At 45.4% G+C, this 17,443-nt stretch overlaps 1 protein-coding gene across 2 annotated transcripts in view; it reads left to right on the top strand.

Annotated features, from left to right (window-relative positions):
- Window positions 1–11,147: 11,147 nt before the first annotated feature.
- The window catches only part of AP3D1 (adaptor related protein complex 3 subunit delta 1), a 40,221-nt gene continuing 33,925 nt past the window's right edge, over window positions 11,148–17,443 (top strand). Inside the window, exon 1 of one of the 2 annotated variants that reach the window (XM_084883476.1) lies at window positions 11,148–11,513. In XM_084883476.1, the coding sequence (XP_084739602.1) occupies window positions 11,418–11,513 (96 nt within the window). In that variant the 5' untranslated portion in view covers window positions 11,148–11,417. The remainder of the gene's footprint in view (window positions 11,514–17,443) is intronic. The other variant, XM_084883477.1, reaches the window with a different exon arrangement.

Below are 17,443 nucleotides of genomic sequence, written 5' to 3'. Positions count from 1 at the left end.
CCTGCAGACCTAGTATCTGCGATTACCGGGACCACAAGTGATGTGAGATGATGGGTTCATGGCTGGGACCCCTTCCCCAGCCACCAGGGGCCTGACGCAGCCTCATTGGTGTGTCTGGGGCCAGAAGTGTCCAATCACTTACCAGTCATAGCCTTAAGGACCTCACCCTTCAAAGGCAGAAGCAAGAGGTGTTTTCTGACTCTGAGCCAGATGGCTCATGCCACTGACCTGGATGATAAACATATACACAGAGCAAGCCACCTCCCTCTCTAAGAACCAGTTCTTCATCTGCCAGATGGGAACCTTTACAATCACCTTATGGACACATATTCATTGAACAAACATTGTTTGACAAAACCAATGTTGGTGAGAACAAATAGCATCAGAACATTCACCTACTGATGCCGGAATTGTAAATTCTTACACTTTAAAAAACTGCCGAAACCGGTTTGGCTCAGTGGGAGAGCGTCGGTCTGCAGATTGAAAGGTCCCAGGTTCGATTCCGGTCAAGGGCATGCACATTAGTTGCGGGCACATCCCCGGTGGGGGGTTTGCAAGAGGCAGCTGGTCGATGTTTCTCTCTCATCCATATTTCTAGCTCTCTATCCCTCTCCTTTCCTCTCTGTAAAAAATAAATTTTATATATATATAAATCTGAGGTTCCATCCAGAACACTCCTGGTCATACTTTCCCTTTAAAAAAACAAAACAAAAACAGCCGAAACCGGTTTGGCTCAGCGGTAGAGCTTCGGTCTGCGGACTGAAAGGTCCCAGGTTCGATTCCGGTCAAGGGCATGTACCTTGGTTGCCCGTACATCCCCGGTAGGGGGTGTGCAAGAGGCAACTGGCCGATGTTTCTCTCTCATCGACGTTTCTAGCTCTCTATCTCTCTCCCTTCCTCTCTGTAAAAAATCAATAAAATATATTTTTAAAACAAAACAAAACAAAACAAAAACAAACAAACAAAAAAACTGTTTGCCATCAACTATTAAAACAAACATACTCGTACCCATGACTCAGTGATTCCATCCTGGATAACCAAGAGATATGAGAGCACTCATCCACTGTAAGTATACGCAAGTAGACAAATTGCACATCATCAAAGTGAAAACCTTTGTGCTTCAAAGAACACCATTGAGAAAATGAAAGGACAACCCATAAAATCAGATAAATATTTGCATATCAGATATCTGATAAGAGACATGTATCTAGAAAATATAATGAACTCTTACAACTTAATAATAAAAAATCCAATTTAGAAAGAGCAAAAAATATGAATAGACATTGCTCCAAAAAAGATGCACAAATGGTTAATGAGCTCATGAAAAGATGCTTAACATCATTAATCATCAGGGAAATGCAAATCAAAACCACAATGAGATACGACTTCATACTACTAGTATAGCTAGAATAAAAAAAAGACCGATAACAAGTGTTGGGAGGATGTACAGAAATTGGAACACTTATACGTTGTTGATGGAAACAAGAGGGGAGCTGCTGTGGAAAATAGCCTGAAAGTTCATCAAAAGGCTAAACATATACACTGAGTGGCCAGATTATTCTGACCTCTGAATGTGTAATAAACTGGCCACTCAGTGTATATCCTCTATAATAAAAGGCTAATATGCAAGTTGTTCCCTTGACCAGGAGTTCAACCAGCAGGCAGGCCGGCCAACCACCCATGTCCCCTCCCCCTGGCCAGGCTGGCCGGATCCCACCCGTGCACAAATTCATGCACTGGAACTCTAATATATTACACACACTGAGTGACCAGATTATTATGCATTCAGAGATAATAATGATCTGGCCACTCAGTGTAGTCGTCATGTGACCCAGCAATTCCACTTCGAGGTATATGCCTAAGAGAAATGAAATATATGTCTATACAAACACTTGTCATGAATGTTCACAGCAGCATTATTCATAATTGCCAAAAAGTGGAAATGACTCAAATGTTCAACAGATGATGTATAAACACAATGTGGTCCATCCGCATGCTGGAATATTACTCAGACATCAAAGGAGCGAGGCACTGACTACTCACTGCAATGGGGATGGATCTTGAAACCATGATTCTCTGTGAGGGAAGCCAGACACAAAAAGCTACATGGTGTGTGATCCAATTTATATGAAATGCCCAGAATAGGTAAATCCACAAAGACAGGAAGTGGGTCAGTGGTTGTCAGGTGCTGGGGAGGACATGAGAAGTGCTAATGTGTAGGGTTTATTAGTTTTTATTTTTGTTTCTTGGTGATGAAACTGTTCTAGAAATAGATAATACTGATGGTTGCACAACTTTATAAATATATTAAAAACCACTGAGTTGGACATTGAATTGGTGAATTTTATGGTATGTAAAGTGTACCTTGTGAAATTATATCCTACATAATAAAACCCTAATATGATGGCGGAACAACCGGTCACTATGGTGCATGCTGACCATCAGGGGCCAGACGCTCAGAACAGGAGCTGCCCCTTGGTGGTCAGTGTGCTCCCGTAGTGGGAGTGGCATTCAGCCAGAAGCCAGGTGAGTGCAGCAGCCTTGGCGGGAGCTTCTCCCACCTCCGCAGCAGCTCTAAAGAGCAGTGAGCCAAGTGGTAAGGAGCAAGGGGTCCCAGACTGCAAAAGGGATCCTGGACTGCAAGAGGGATGTCAGCCTGCTCGATTAGGCTCTATCCTCCAGGGGGATGGGGCCCAAGCTGGCAGGCGAACATCCCCCAAGGGGTCCCGGACTGTGAGAGGGGACAGGCCGGGCTGAGGGACACCTCCCCTCCCCCTGCTCCAATGCATGAATTTCATGCACTGGGCCTCTGGCTTGTATATAATCTTTCACCTGGCTCCTGGCCAGAGTTCCTAAAACTCTTGTAATTTTCTAAGTGATAAGAGCACTTGGGAGCATTTTTGTTCTACTATTTTGTGTCTGCCCCTGGTTCCTGTCACTGAGCTCCTGAATCCCTGGGAGTTTCCTAGGTAATAGGAGTGTTTTTGTTCTATTGAGGTAACTCTGCAGAGCTCCTGGGCGGGGCTGGTCACCAGAAAGAACAAGCCATGATTAGAAGCTTGGGGAACTTTCAGCCCCACCCCCATGCTCCTGGAACAGGGGGGAAGGTGGAAATGGAGTTAATAATTGAGCATGCCTAAATGAGGAAGCCTCCAGAAAAATTCCCAGTTAGTGAACACATGGAGGTTCGGAGAGAGCTGTGTCTTGGAGATGGCATGGAAACTGCATTCCTTCTCTCATATCTTGCCTTTCACATCTCTCCCATCTAACTGTTGAATCGTGCCCTTTATCATATCCTTTTATAATAAACAATAAGTAAACTGAGTTCTGTGAGTCGCTATAGCAAATTAATAGAACCTGAGGAGGGAGTTGTAGCCTCCAATCTATGGGCTGTCAATCAGAAGCACAGAGGACAACCTGGACTTGTGATTGACATCAAGTGGGGGTAGTCTAATGGGACTGAACCCTTAACCTGTGGGGTCTGATGCCATCTCCAAGTAGATGGTGTCAGAGTGAGTTGAATTGTGGGACTCCCAGCTGATGTCACAGAGAATTGCTTTGTGTAGGGGAAAAATCCCTGTATCTGGTATCAGAAATGTTGTGAGCACGGCAGAGTGTGAAAGTAAAGGAAACACACACAGGCGGAAAAATGAATTTTTCCTAGACGTAGCTCAATAGTTGTTATTTTTGTTTGTTTTTTAGGAAGGAAGAAAGGAAGAGAGAAACATCAACATTAGAGAGATACATCGATTGGTTGCCTCCCCTCCGTGACCTTACCTGGGATTGAATCAGAAACCCAGGAATGTGCCCTGACCAGAAAAGTGAACCCAAAACCCTTTGGTGTATGGAACAACACTCTGACAACCAACCCACCCAGCCAGGGCTGTTGTGTGTTTTTTATTTTATGGGAAGGCCACAGTGGCACATTTAGTTCCTTGTTTCATTCTTTCATATTCTTTATCCCTCCCTGTGTCAACACACTTTGTCAGGTGAGGTTGAATTCTTCTAATCTTAGAAAGAATATACCTGACCCACAGTTGTGTGTGTGTGTGTGCATGCAGCCTGGCTTGATCTGGCCAATCAAATGATGGCAGGTGCTCAAAAGTTGCACCTGGTACCAGGCTGGCCCAGGAAGATGAGCAAAGATACATGGATTCATGGTGTCCTGAAGATGAGTACAGACATGTGGAACCAGTAGTGTCCTGAACTGGCTCATTGTTAAATATTTAGGAATTTTGTAACCTGGTTTTTAACACAGTATTAAAAATCAAATTGTAAACATACTATTAAATAAATTGTAAATAAAACAAAAAAATAATCAATACTCAAAACTCACTACTGCCTGGCCAGTGTGGCTCAGTTGGTTGAATATCAACCTATGAACCAGGAGGTCATGGTTTGATTCCTGGTCAGGTTGCAGGCTTGATCCCCAATAGGGGATGTGCAAGAGGTGGCCAATCATTGATTCTCTTTTCATTGTTAATGTTGTTTTTAAAAATCTATTTTTATTGATTTCAGAGAGGAAGGGAGAGTGAGAGAGAGAGATAGAAATATCAATAATGAGAGAGAATCATCAACTGGATGCCTCCTGCATGCCCCCTACTGGGGATCGACCCCCACAATCTGGGCACGTGCCCTTGACCAGAATCAAACCTGGGACCCTTCAATCCATAGGCCAAAGCTCTTTCCACTATGCCAAAAAAACTAGGGCTCATCATTGATGTTTTTATCTCTCTCTCTCTTTCCCTTCCTCTCTGAAATAAACTAATATATATATATATATATATATATATATATATATATATATAATTTATTTATTTATTTAAAATATTTTATTAACTTTTAAAAAAATATATTTTATTGATTTTTTACAGAGAGGAAAGGGAAGGGAGAGAGAGTTAGAAACATAGATCACCTGCCTCTTGCACACTCCCTAATGGAGATGTGCCCACAACCAAGGTACATGCCCTTGACCGGAACCGAACCCGGGACCTCTCAGTCCGCAGGCTGACACTCTATCCACTCAGCCAAACCGGTTTTGGCTAAAAAATATTTTTTAAAAACCTCACTTTCCCATTTGTTTTACCATTATTTTAATTAATTAATATTTTTAATCCTCACCTGAAGATATGTTTATTGATTTTTAGAAAGAAAAGAAAGGAGAGAGAGAAACATTAATATGAGAGAGAAATATCAGTCAGTTGCCTCCAAATGCGCCCTGAGTGGGGATTGAACCTGCAACCTTTTGTTGTACTGGACAACACTACAACTAACTGAGCCACCTGGCCAGGGCCGTTTTACCATTCTTCTGATGTTATTTATATAAATTGTCAGTGTAATGGAAATAGTATAGGCTGTGATCTGAACATGTCCCCCTCTCCTAAATTCATATCCAGAAGCCTAGCCCCCAAGGTGATGGTGTTGAGAGGTTGGGCCTTTGGGAGGAGATCAGGTCATGATGGCAGAGGCCCTGTGGCTGGGATTAGTGCCCTTCCCTTCTACTGTATGAGGACATAGAGAAAAGGTGTCTTCTATGAACCAGGAAGTGGCCCTCACCAGACACTGAATTTACTGATGCCTTGAACTTGGACCTCAGACTCCAGAACTGTGAGAAATCAAGGCCTGTGTTTATAAGCCACCCGGTCTGTGCTATTTTTTGTCATAGCAGTCTGAACAGACTGAGACAGCTTATAATGATCTGCTACTACACATTTCTTCCCTACTTTGCATTCAGTGTCACAATGGTAGCTCAAAATCAGCCACAGTGGGCATATTTTCACCATAGAAATTGGCAAAGATGGCAAATGAATGTCACCCTCCCACTATCCAGTTGTTAAACATTTTCCTGATCTGGCCCCTGTGGAATTCACTTTCATTCACTCACCTCTTTACTCACTGTATTCCAAATACACCAGCCTCCTCTGTTCTTCCACCATGCTGTTTATTCTAACCTTTCACTTTGTCCCTACCAGTCTCCCTGAACCTTATCCTGGCTAAAATTTGGTACTTCATCTATGCTTATTGAACGAATGGGTGGATGGATGGATGGGGTGGGAGGATGGATGGATGGATGAGTGGGTAGGTGGATGGATCATTTGTAGATAAAGGAACTGATTCAGGGTGGAGCTGGAATTGATGACAGATATTCAAGTTTCAGGCCAGGTCCCTAAGCTCAGGCCTGGCAAGCACTGTCATCTGCTGGCTATCCTGGGAGTTGCAGGACTAGCTCCCAGTACTGTAAAAATCCACTATTGTCAAAAATGGTTCTTTAATCTTCTTTTATGGGAAGGCCACAGTGGCACATTTAGTTATATATTAGGATTATATATTAAAAAATATATATAATCCTGATATATAAAAGGCCCGGGGCCATTACGACTTAAATGACCAGATTAGCTGGACAATCGAATGGCAGGCTGCGTGGGGCAACAAGGCTGACGGGGGGGGGGCGGGGGGGGCAGTTGGGGGTGATCAGGCTGGCGGGGGAGGGGGACAGTTGAGGGCAACCAGGCTGGCAGGGGGTCAGTTGGGCGTGACCAGGCGGGGAGGGGGCAGTTAGGGGCAACTAGGCCAGCAGAGGGGGCAAGTTGGGGGTAATCAGGTAGGCAGGGGAGCAGTTAGGAGCCAGTAGTTCCTGATTGTGAGAGGGATGTCCGACATGGTTTGATTCCTGATCAGGGCACATGCCCGGGTTGCAAGCTGGATTCCCAGTGTGGGGTGTGCAGGAGGCAGCCAATGAATGACTCTCTCTCCCACCATTGATGTTTCTATCTCTCGCTCCCTCTCCATTTTCTCTGAAGTCAATAAAAATCTATTTTCAGCCCTAACTAGTTTGGCTCAGTGGATAGAGCATCGGCTGCGGACTGAAGGGTCCCAGATTCGATTCTGGTCAAGGGCATGTACTTTGGTTGCAGGCATATTCCCACCAGGGGGTGTGCAGGAGGCAGCTGATGAATGTTTCTCTCTCATCTTTCTTTCTTTCTTTCTTTCTTTCTTTCTTTCTTTCTTTCTTTCTTTCGTTCTTTCTTTAAATTAATTTTAGAGAGGAAGGGAGAGTGAGAGCGAGAGAACGAGAGAGCAAGAGAGCAAGAGCAAGAGCAAGAGTGAGCGAGAGAGAGAGAAACATCAATGATGAGAGAGAATCACTGATTGGCTGTCTCCTGCACACACCCCACCGGGGATCGAGCCCACAACCCTGGGCATGTGCCCTTGACCAAGATCAAACCCGGGACTCCCCAGTCCTCAGTCCGATGCTCCATCCACTGAGCCAAACCAGCGAGGGCTCATTGACATTTCTGACTCTCTATTCCTCTCCCTTCCTCTCTGTAAAAATGAATGAATGAATAAATAAATAAATAAATAAATATTTAAAATATCAATAACTTGAAATAGTTTAAAAAATATATTTTTTTTTCCAAAAAACATGGTGTGGTAAGATTAAAATTTTCTTAAAAATAAAATGGAAAACAAGACACAGCTTCATAATCTATTTCAGAAAACTACCTGTATGAGATTTCTATGGCTGCTGCAATGAATTACCACAAGTGTAGTGGTTTAAAACAGCACCTAATAAGACACTGGTATGGAGGACAGGAGTCTGATGCCTCAAGGTGCTAAATGCAGGGCTGGTTTTTCTGGATGTTCCAGGGAGAATCGTTTCCAGTTTATTTTATTTAATTTTATTTATTTATTTAAAATATATTTTGTTGATTTCTCACAGAGAGGAAGGGAGAGGGATAGAGAGTCAGAAACATCAATGAGAGAGAAACATTGATCAGCTGCCTCCTGCACACCCCCCTACTGGGAATATGCCCACAACCAAAGTACATGCCCTTGACTGGAATCGAACCTGGGACCCCTCAGTCCACAGGCTGACGTTCTTTTTTTTTTTTTTTTTTTTTTTTTAATATATTTTATTGATTTTTCACAGAGAGGGACAGAGAGTCAGAAACATTGATGAGAGAGAATCATGGATCAGCTGCCTCTTGCACACCCCCCACTGGGGATATGTCCGCAACCAAGGTACATGCCCTTGACCAGAATCGAACCCGGGACCCCTCAGTCCACAGGCCAACGCACTATCCACTGAGCCAAACCGGTCCCGGCCACAGGCTGATGTTCTATATACTAATCCAAACCAGTTAGGGCTCCAGTCCTCTTTAGCTTCTAGAGGCATGGCTTCCCTGGCTCATGGCTCCTTCCTACATCTCCACAGCCAGCAGCACAGCCTCTTCAGTCTCTCTGACTCTGACCTCCTGCTTCCCTGTTATGAATACCCTGTGATGAATTTGGCTCCTGGGGGACTAGGGTCATCCCAACTCAGGGTCCTTAATACCACCTACAAAGTCCCTCTGCCCCATGATGGGACACATTCACAGGTCCTGGGACAAGAATGAGGATGTCTTTTGGGGCCATTATTCTGCCTGCCACAGTTTTAAGACATATTATGTGACAGCAAGGACCAAATGGAATGAAGTGTATAAATGCAGAGGGAAGGGTTTGAAAGGAGACATCTCAAACTACAAATGGTGGTTTCCTCTGGAGAAGGGATCTTGGGGAATGTTGTGGAGAAGGCCCTCAGACAAAAAAGTCAGAAGCTGTCCAGTGTCCCAGGAAGTCTTAAGCCAATAGACATAATAGACATTAAAAGTTCAGGGGGAGCCCAGCCGGTGTTGCTCAGTGGTTAAGGCAACCCATGAACCAAGAGGTCATTGGTTTGATTCTCCAGTAGAGGACAGGCAGGAGGCAGCCAATCAATGATGTTTCTATCTCTCTAAATCCCCCTCTATCTCTAAAATCAATAAAAACATTTTAAAAGAGTCAGGGACAACTATTTTTTCCATATTTTCAGTCATTACAGCACCATTTGTTGTAAGACTATTTCTGTCCTCCATTTATTTAACCTTTGTGGTAAATCAATTGACTATATAAATGTGGAAATACTTTTTCTTTATTCTCTTTTGCCTGTTTTTACTGTTTTGATTACCATGGGTTTATAATTAATCTTTTTTAATGTTATTGACTTTAGGGAAAGGGAGAGAGATCGATTAGTTGTCTCCAGCACACTACCTACTGAGGATCGAGCCCACAAACCAAGCATGTACCCTGAAAGGGAATCAAACCGGTGACCTCTCCTTTTGGTGCATGAGCGGACACTCACCAACTGAGCCACACTATCCAGGGTTCTCTTAGTCATTCTTTTTCTTAAGACTTAATTATATCACTTAGTATTAACTATTAATACCAACACTTAAATACTAATTCTAATATTTAATTCTAACAATTGGTTTTGCCTGCAATTGAACTTCACATAAGCAGAATCATACTGTGTACACTCTTTCGTGCCTGGCTTATTTTGTTCAATATTGTATGGTGTAATTCATCCATTTCATTTTGTGTATAAGTAATTTGTTATTTAGTTGCTGCATAGTATTCCATTGTGTGAATATATTACAAGTTATATATTCATTTCTGTTAATGGACATTTGGGTTATTTTGGATGGATTTTGCTAATAAAATGCAGCTAATTTGAACATTTGTTTTCAAGTCTTTGGTGGATATGTCACTGCTTTATTGTTGGGAACAGTAGTGGAATTGCTGAGTCCCAGGGTTATACATATTTCAGTTTTAAAAGATACAGCCTAGCCAAGACCGGTTTGGCTCAGTGGATAGAGCATCGGCTTGCAGACTGAAGGGTCCCGGGTTTGATTCCAGTCAAGGGCATGTACCTTGGTTGCAGGCACATCCCCAGTAGCGGGTGTGCAAGAGACAGCTGATCGATGATTCTCTATTGTCGATGTTTTTAACTCTTATCCTTCTCTCTTCCTCTCTGTGAAAAATCAATAAAAATATTTTTTTTTAAAAAGATACAGCCTAAAAGAAAAAAAGATACAGCCAAACAGGTATCTAAGATAGCTGTGTAGTTTTACATTCCTACCTGAAATATAAAAGACAGATCTGGTTGTTCCATATCCTTTCAATATTTGATGTGTGTATGTGTGTGGGGGAGAGTGGCTGGGGAGGGAGGGGTTGATGGGGGAAAAAGGAGGCATATGTAATACTTTAAACAATTAAAAAAAAAAGAAGAAGAGCAAAAACCACCTCCAAAACACTTGATGTCATTAGTCTTTCTAATTTTAGCCATGCTCATAGCACAGAGGTATTTCATTGTGGTTTAAATCTGTATTTCCCTAATGACTAATGAGATGGAATCATGCACCCATGGCCATTCAGATGTTTGTGTTTTGCCATGTCTCATGCTATGTAAGAATTTTTGTATTGTTCTTCTTGGTTTTCTGTTTTGTTGAGCCATGTTATGGCTATCCTGGTAAGTCCATTGTTATATATAAGCATTGCAAATGTCTTATCTCCGTTTGTGGCTTATTTACCCTCTGAATGGTGTATTTGTTGGATTGGCACTGTATGTATCTCGTTACCATTCCTGGCAGATGGAAGGCCCTCAATAAATGTTTGTTGAGCCCTAGCTGGTTTGGCTCAGTGGATAGAGCATTGGCTTGGGGAACAAAGGATCCCAGGTTTGATTCTGGTCAAGGGCACGTACCTTGGCGCATGCAGGAGGCAACCAATTGATGTGTTTCTCTCACATGTTTCTCTGTCTTTCCCTCTCTCTATCACTCTCCCTCAATGGAAAAATATCCTCAAGTGACATTTTTAACAACAACAAAAATGTTTGTTGAATGAATGAGTGCCTAGTTCTGGGCCATGGTTATTATTGTCCTGCCCATATCCCAGGATTCTGTGAGAAGTGCAGGAGATGCAGGATCTGTTCACCGCAGCGTCGGGTCTGCAAGTTTCAGAGAGCGTCAGCTTTTAGAATCAGAAAAAGCGGAGCTGAACTCTTCTCCAGGAACTTGCCGGAGAAGCTCCACGTGGGCGCCCCGCCCACGGCTGTCACTTAGTCAGGGGCAGGACTGGGAGGTTTTCCTTAGGGCGTGGCTATTGCCCGAAACGAGGAAGTAGGTGGAGCTCCGGAGGACACTGACCAATAGGAGGGGAGAGTCCTGAGCCGGGGAGGGCGTGGCTACTTAGGCTCCGAGGGCGTTATCCGCGTTTCCACTGGGCGGCCCGGTGTCGCGTGGGAACGTGGTGTCTTCATGGGAGGCGGGACTTCCGGGGGCGGGCTGTCGGCCCCGGAGCCCGCTGTCAGCTGACCGGCCACCATCTTGTCCGCCATTTGCAAGTTCCGTGGAGCGTGAGGGGAGGGGAGCGCGGCCTGCCCAGCGGACCCGCCGCTGCCGCCGCTTCGCCCCGGACCGCCGCAGGCCTGGCCTGGCTGCCCGCCCCGCAGTGGCGGCCGGCGGCTCAGCGCTCCGCGGGCGGCAAGGGCGGCCCGTGGGTCCCCGCACGGCACCCGGCATCAGGCCTCCCGGGGCTCCAGCCCGCCGGCCGCCGCCGCTATGGCCCTCAAGATGGTCAAGGGCAGCATCGACCGCATGTTCGACAAGAACTTGCAGGACCTGGTGCGCGGCATCCGCAACCACAAGGAGGAGGAGGTGAGCCGGCCGCGCGGCTGGCCCGGCCCTGCCCGCGACCCCGATCTGCGGCTCGCCCCGAGGCTTCCTCCCGGCTTGAGCCCCGCCTGTTCCCGGCCTGGAGTCTCACTTTACTCCCGAGGGCGGAAGGCGGCCCCGGACGAGACCCCGAAGGTCCCCTAGCCGCGGTTCTCCGACACCCCTTCTAGCTCCTTCTGCCTGGGGGGGGGACCTGCCCCTGGGTGGTCTCCCTTGGAGAGCCTCAGTTTACCCGCTTGGCGACGGGGCTCTCTTCCCCCTTCCCGCGGTGACCCCGGAAGAGACTTCGCAGATCGCCCCGAGCGGCGGCCCTCCAAGCTTGTGTGCCTGGATCACCTGTTCCAAATACCGAGTCCCCAACCTGCCCCAGGCCTCTTGGTTGAGGGACCCTCCTGTCCGCGGGGCAATGGGATTAGTGCTTGTCCAGATCGCTCCCTGGGGCCTGGCCCGGAACTGGTTCTTACCCAGGGGGCCCGGTCCGGGGGGGATGGGGAGGGGGATTGGAAAGGTGGGTCCTCCCCCTCTTAGGGAGAGGAACTGAGGCAGCAGTCGTCCCAGGCCCAAATAAGGAAGCTGCCGAGGGGTCCTGGGAGAGGGAAGCCTAAAAGCAGGCGAGGAGGACGGAAAGGTTTTCCAGAAGTAAAATGGTAACCGTGGGGCATCATTTCCTTCCTGCTCCCCCGCCACCTGTGTGACCTAAATTTAGGAGGAACGGGGACAGTTAGTGGTCACCAGAACGTGGCTTCACGGAACAAGGCCCAAGCAGGTCCTTACACATGGGACGTTAAAGGAAGTCCCCGCTTCCCTGGCTAGAGGAAGAAGATGACCGGAGGAGAGCCACTGTTTGATACTGTGCAGGTGCCACGACCAGATGCTAGCCGGCCTTGCAAACAATGGCGCCGAGGAAGTCTGGCATTACAGAATAGGAGGTGCAAGGAAGTTGAATTTGCTGGGAGCCCGAGTTTCTGCCTGTGTGGCACTTTTTCAGGATAGGTGTGATCTCACTGAAATGTGATTAGGTTATTTTCGGTCATTTCCATAACCTTTCACTGTGTCTTGCATCTTGTTGGAAAGCTCTCCCTAATGGCAATGGTGACAAACGTGTAGCTAACTCCTATCCTGATCTTTCCTTTTGAGTTGAAGGAGTAGTTTAGTTGATTGCGCTTTATTACTGAGCAGTGGCTAAGCAAATCACTGGGCAGTACCCTGACCCTTGGTTTCTTGGGACCCATTGAACCGGGGTATTGGAAGCATTTTTTAAAGTAGCGCAGGACTAAACTGGTGCTGGAAGTCTTCAAACGTCACAGGTCACAGGTTTCTGAGTGGGCTCTGTCCTGGGCCTGTGGGCGGTTCCTGGCAGGACATAGCATCTGGGTGCTGTTGTTTTATCATCAGAAGGTTGTTATGATCTCGAGGTGTTACTTCTGACTCCTGCCGGTTTATCTTTGTCCCTGTAGGAGCGCAGCCCGTGACTGCTGAGTTACTCTCCTAGTTCCCCCCTCTCTCTAAAATAGGCTCTTCCCTACCACCCCACCACACCCCAACTGAGACACCTGACAGTGTGCTTTTTTGCAGCAGAAGTAGTTTTCCCCAAAAAGGTTAAATCTATTTTAAGTTAAATAGATTTAACTTAAAACTTCTGTGCATTGTCATAGAAATGAGGTTTAGCGGTGACTTTAAAAGCTGTGTGGAAAGGCTGGGTGAGTTAGTGGAGCTTGTATGAAGTTTAGGAGATTTTAGTCTAAGTTCTTGGGCCTGTTTAACTGAGTGGCCTAGGCAGAGCCCCTAACCTGATTCTCATCTGTAAAGTGGGTGTAACACTGCCTCCTCTCCTTGACGGTGCTTATAAGGATGCAGCGAATAGCATAATGCAGGCTTCTGTGAGCACCAGAACACCCCAGGAAGTCATGTACCTGGCTATTTCCAGTCCTCAACCTGCGGCCCTTCAGTGGGTTATGAATTCAATTTACAGGGTTATGCTTCAGAAAAGGAGAAGAAGAAACTAGAAAACCCCAGACTTCATGTACACGGAATAATTGTTTCTTGAAACTTTTATTTCCGTTTATGCTACTCAGTGTGTACATGTGTATATGTATTGGATTACCAGAGAAAAACATATTTCTTAAAACAAGTTCCCAAGCCGAAACCGGTTTAGCTCAATGGATAGAGCGTCGGCTTGGGGACTGAAGGGTCCCGGGTTCGATTCTGGTCAAGGGCATGTACCTTGGTTGCAGGCATGTCCCCAGTGGGGGATGTGCAAGAGGCAGCTGATCGATGACTCTCTCTCATCGATGTTTCTGACTGTCTATCTTTCTTCCTTACTCTCTGTACAAAATCAATAAAATACAATTTAATAAATAAATAAATTTTTAAAAAAACAGTGTATGAAACCTTTAAAAAAAAAAAACAAGTCCCCAAAATAGGCCTGATTTACACATTTCTGGATGCTTAAATGTATTATTCTTAAGATACAGCAAGGATAATGTTGGCAGGTAGCTTCTAAAAGTTGGATATGACTAGGAAAGACCCCAATAAATGTTTTACTTTCATGGGCTCTTTTGGTATTATGGGGGGAACTTTTTCTTTTGATCTTTATAAAATTATACCTGTAACTTTTTGTAATAAGCTCAGTGTTTATTAAGTAAAAGGGGACACTTCTCACTGTAAATCAGTTTGTGTCTCATTAAGACTTTTCTCTGCATAGAAATTGTGGGTGTTTCTGAGTGTAGCTTAAGATTCTGTTGTGACTTGCCTGTGAATTAACAATCTCACTGACGGCTTTCCAGAAGAGCACAGGAAGACCCTCCCATTGGTTTATTTAGCCAGTCCCCCTTGGGTGGGCATGAAGTGGTTCCAGCTGTTTGCTGTTTGGGGCTGCAGTTCACTCCCTGGGGCACAAGCTCTGCATGCACCTTTCAGTATTTGGGTGGAATAGGTTCTGGGAAGCATTGTGTTTGCATCTGCTGCTTTGCTGCCTGGGGCTGATACCAGTGACTAGCCATCCTCCCTTTACCTTTGCTTTTCAATTCGGATTTAGACCTGTCTCCTGGAAGCTCCCTGTACTTCCCAAGGCTCCTGAGCCCCTCTGTGCCCCTTGGTAGGCCCAGCACTGACATCTCTGAGACCTCAGCTACTGAGCTTATTGACTAAAGGGCCCAGCTTCGAAGTCCATCACCTTGTGTTCCAGAGGCCGTGCTGCCATTCCCAGTTGGTGACTGTGTGCAGGGCCACTTAGGCAGGTGACTGGTCTATATATATATATATATATATATATATATATATATATATATGTATGTATATGTATATATATATATGTATATAAAATATATATAATATATATATTTTATTTTATTGATTTTTTTACAGAGAGGAAGGGAGAGGGTTAGAGAGCTAGAACCATCAATGAGAGAGAAATATCGATCAGCTGCCTTCTGCACATCCCCCACCGGGGATGTTCCTGCAACCAAGGTGCATGCCTTTGACTGGAATCGAACCTGGGACCCTTCAGTCTGAAGGCTGACTCTCTACCCACTGAGCCAAACCAGTTTCGGCAGGTTACTGGTTTTGATGACCTTTCCTTAGCTGCTTCCATCCAACCTTTCCTCCCTGACCCTTCACTCAAGGCCAGGGCCACACAGCCTCCTCCCAGCTCCCTCTTCTTTCCTATCACAGGAGTTGTCCTCAACAATATCTAGGCACATTTAACCTCATCTTGAGGTCAGCTGCTACTGGGTGGGGATGGGGAGCCTGGATTTCTGCCCATGTTTACTGACCTGGTTTCCTGTTACAACTTTCGAAGCCCACACTGACACTGGAGCCTCCCTGAGGAATGCCTCTCCTTTTGCCCCCATCTTCACAGCCAGCAGCACAGCCTCCTCTCTCTCTGATTCTGACCCTCCTGCCTCCTCTTATAAGGACCTCTGTGATCACACTGGGGCCTGTGGGGAACCCAGGGTCCTCCCCATCTCCTAAGCCCGAAAAGGCTGGGATGTTCTCCCTGGAGCTTCTGGAAGGACCAGCTCTGTCACACCTGTCTTGTTGCAGCAGCTGCAGGAGACTTACACTGACCAACTCGCTGGCCTTTGAGTCTTTTTTTTTTTTTTTTTTAAACATTTTCTTTTTTTCTTTTTTTTCTTTTTTTTTAAATATATTTTTTATTGATTTTTTACAGAGAGGAAGAGAGAGGGATAGAGAGTTAGAAACATCGATGAGAGAGAATCATCGACCAGCTGCCTCTTGCACACCTCCTACTGGGGTTGTGCCTGCAACCAATGTACATGCCCTTGACCAGAATCGAACCCGGGACCTTTCAGTCCGCAGGCCGATGCTCTATCCACTGAGCCAAACCGGTTTTGGCTGGCCTTTGAGTCTTAACCGCCTTCCCCCAGGCAGCTCCACACGCCACTGCTTTCAGTCTAAGCCCCTGAAGTGTGGCAGTGACACACACATTGCCCCACGCCACACCCCCTCGTCCCTCTGAACCACGGTAGCCTCCAGCTGCTCTGCTACTTGGAACAACACCAGCCCTGGGCTGTACCCACTTGTGCTGGAAAAGTCCGTCCTGCCAGTTATGGAATAAGTCCTGGAGATGTAGTTACAGCATAGGGAATAGTCAGGTGTTAACTAGATTTACGGGGTGATCACTTTGTAAAGTATGTAAATGTTGAATCACTATGTTGTACACCTGAAACTAATGTATTACTGTATGCCAATTAGAATTAAAAATAAATTCAGAATAATAACAAAACCCCACAAGATAATTCTAAATTTTTTAAAAAGTCCATCTCCCGGATGAGGCCGCTCCCAGAACAGGATCCTGAGCACCACTGCGGACCTTTTGGTGGTCTTCCTGTTTCACGAGGGCCCCCTCAGCCTTCTGCACGCTCCTCAAATACCCACCCCTCTTACCCATGCACTTTGCCCAGTTTCCCCTGAGCACGGCCATTTGTGGCTCTTCATGTTGTTGCTGCTCCCCCAGACCTATGGTCCCTGTGTCCTTCCACAGTGTGTCCTGGCTCTAGGGCAGTGGTTCACACTGGGAGCTTCTACTCTGGGCAATGCTGGGAATGTAGCTTTTGAGCTTGCCAGCACCTTGGAATCCACTGCAGGGCTTTGTAAAAACATAGACTCTCTGGGCCTTGACCTGAGATCCTGACCACTCTTCCATGGGAAACCCTGGACTCTGGATCTTTTAAAAAGTGCCCCAGGGAGCTCTCCTGAGCAGCCAGGGTTGACATGGTTATTTTATTGCAACCTGAGGGATTCATCTATGGAAGATATTTGTATCCTATGTTTCAGATTAAGTTCTGTCACAAGTGGTGAAGTGTGAATTGGCATGGGACAAGCTGAGGTGTTAGAAAACTGTAACCATTTTTGCATCTCTGGTTTCATCTAAAGAATGTCAAGGATAAAAAGCCATTTATCTTAAACATTAAAATAATTCTAATTTATGTTTTTACATAATTTTCTGGATCTAAATATGTCTGTATATCCTGACCAATTTTTTTTTTTCTTTTTGTAAGAGGAGGACTCTGTTTAATCTCCCCCCAAAAAACAACATTTTTTTCTGTGACTGGGTGACTTCTGTGGTTCCACCTTTAAATTTTCTAACTCTTCCATCGCCATTTTGCTCTCCAGCATATCTCCACATGGAAATTACAAAAATACCTGTCAATAGAATAAAATCCTGGAATGAAAGATCCTAAAGTTCTAAACTATGCTACATCTATGATTTACAAATAATAAAGTTCTACAAGTAAGAATTTCTGAATGATTTTGATAGAAGTTTACTAAGAACCAAAACATCAAACCTTAAAATTTTTTCAATTTTCACACCAGTTGAGTTTTTGAAAAGCTATAATTTGTTGACAAGCTCAGTCCACATAGGTGCTTGTTGCTGCCACTACTGTAAT

This window comes from Pipistrellus hanaki, assembly GCF_964339955.1.
Source record: "Pipistrellus hanaki genome assembly, chromosome: 5".
Classification (NCBI taxonomy): Eukaryota; Metazoa; Chordata; class Mammalia; order Chiroptera; family Vespertilionidae; genus Pipistrellus; species Pipistrellus hanaki.
The sequence above is the reverse complement of the archived record's forward strand: the minus strand, read 5'-3'. Positions and strand labels throughout refer to the sequence as shown.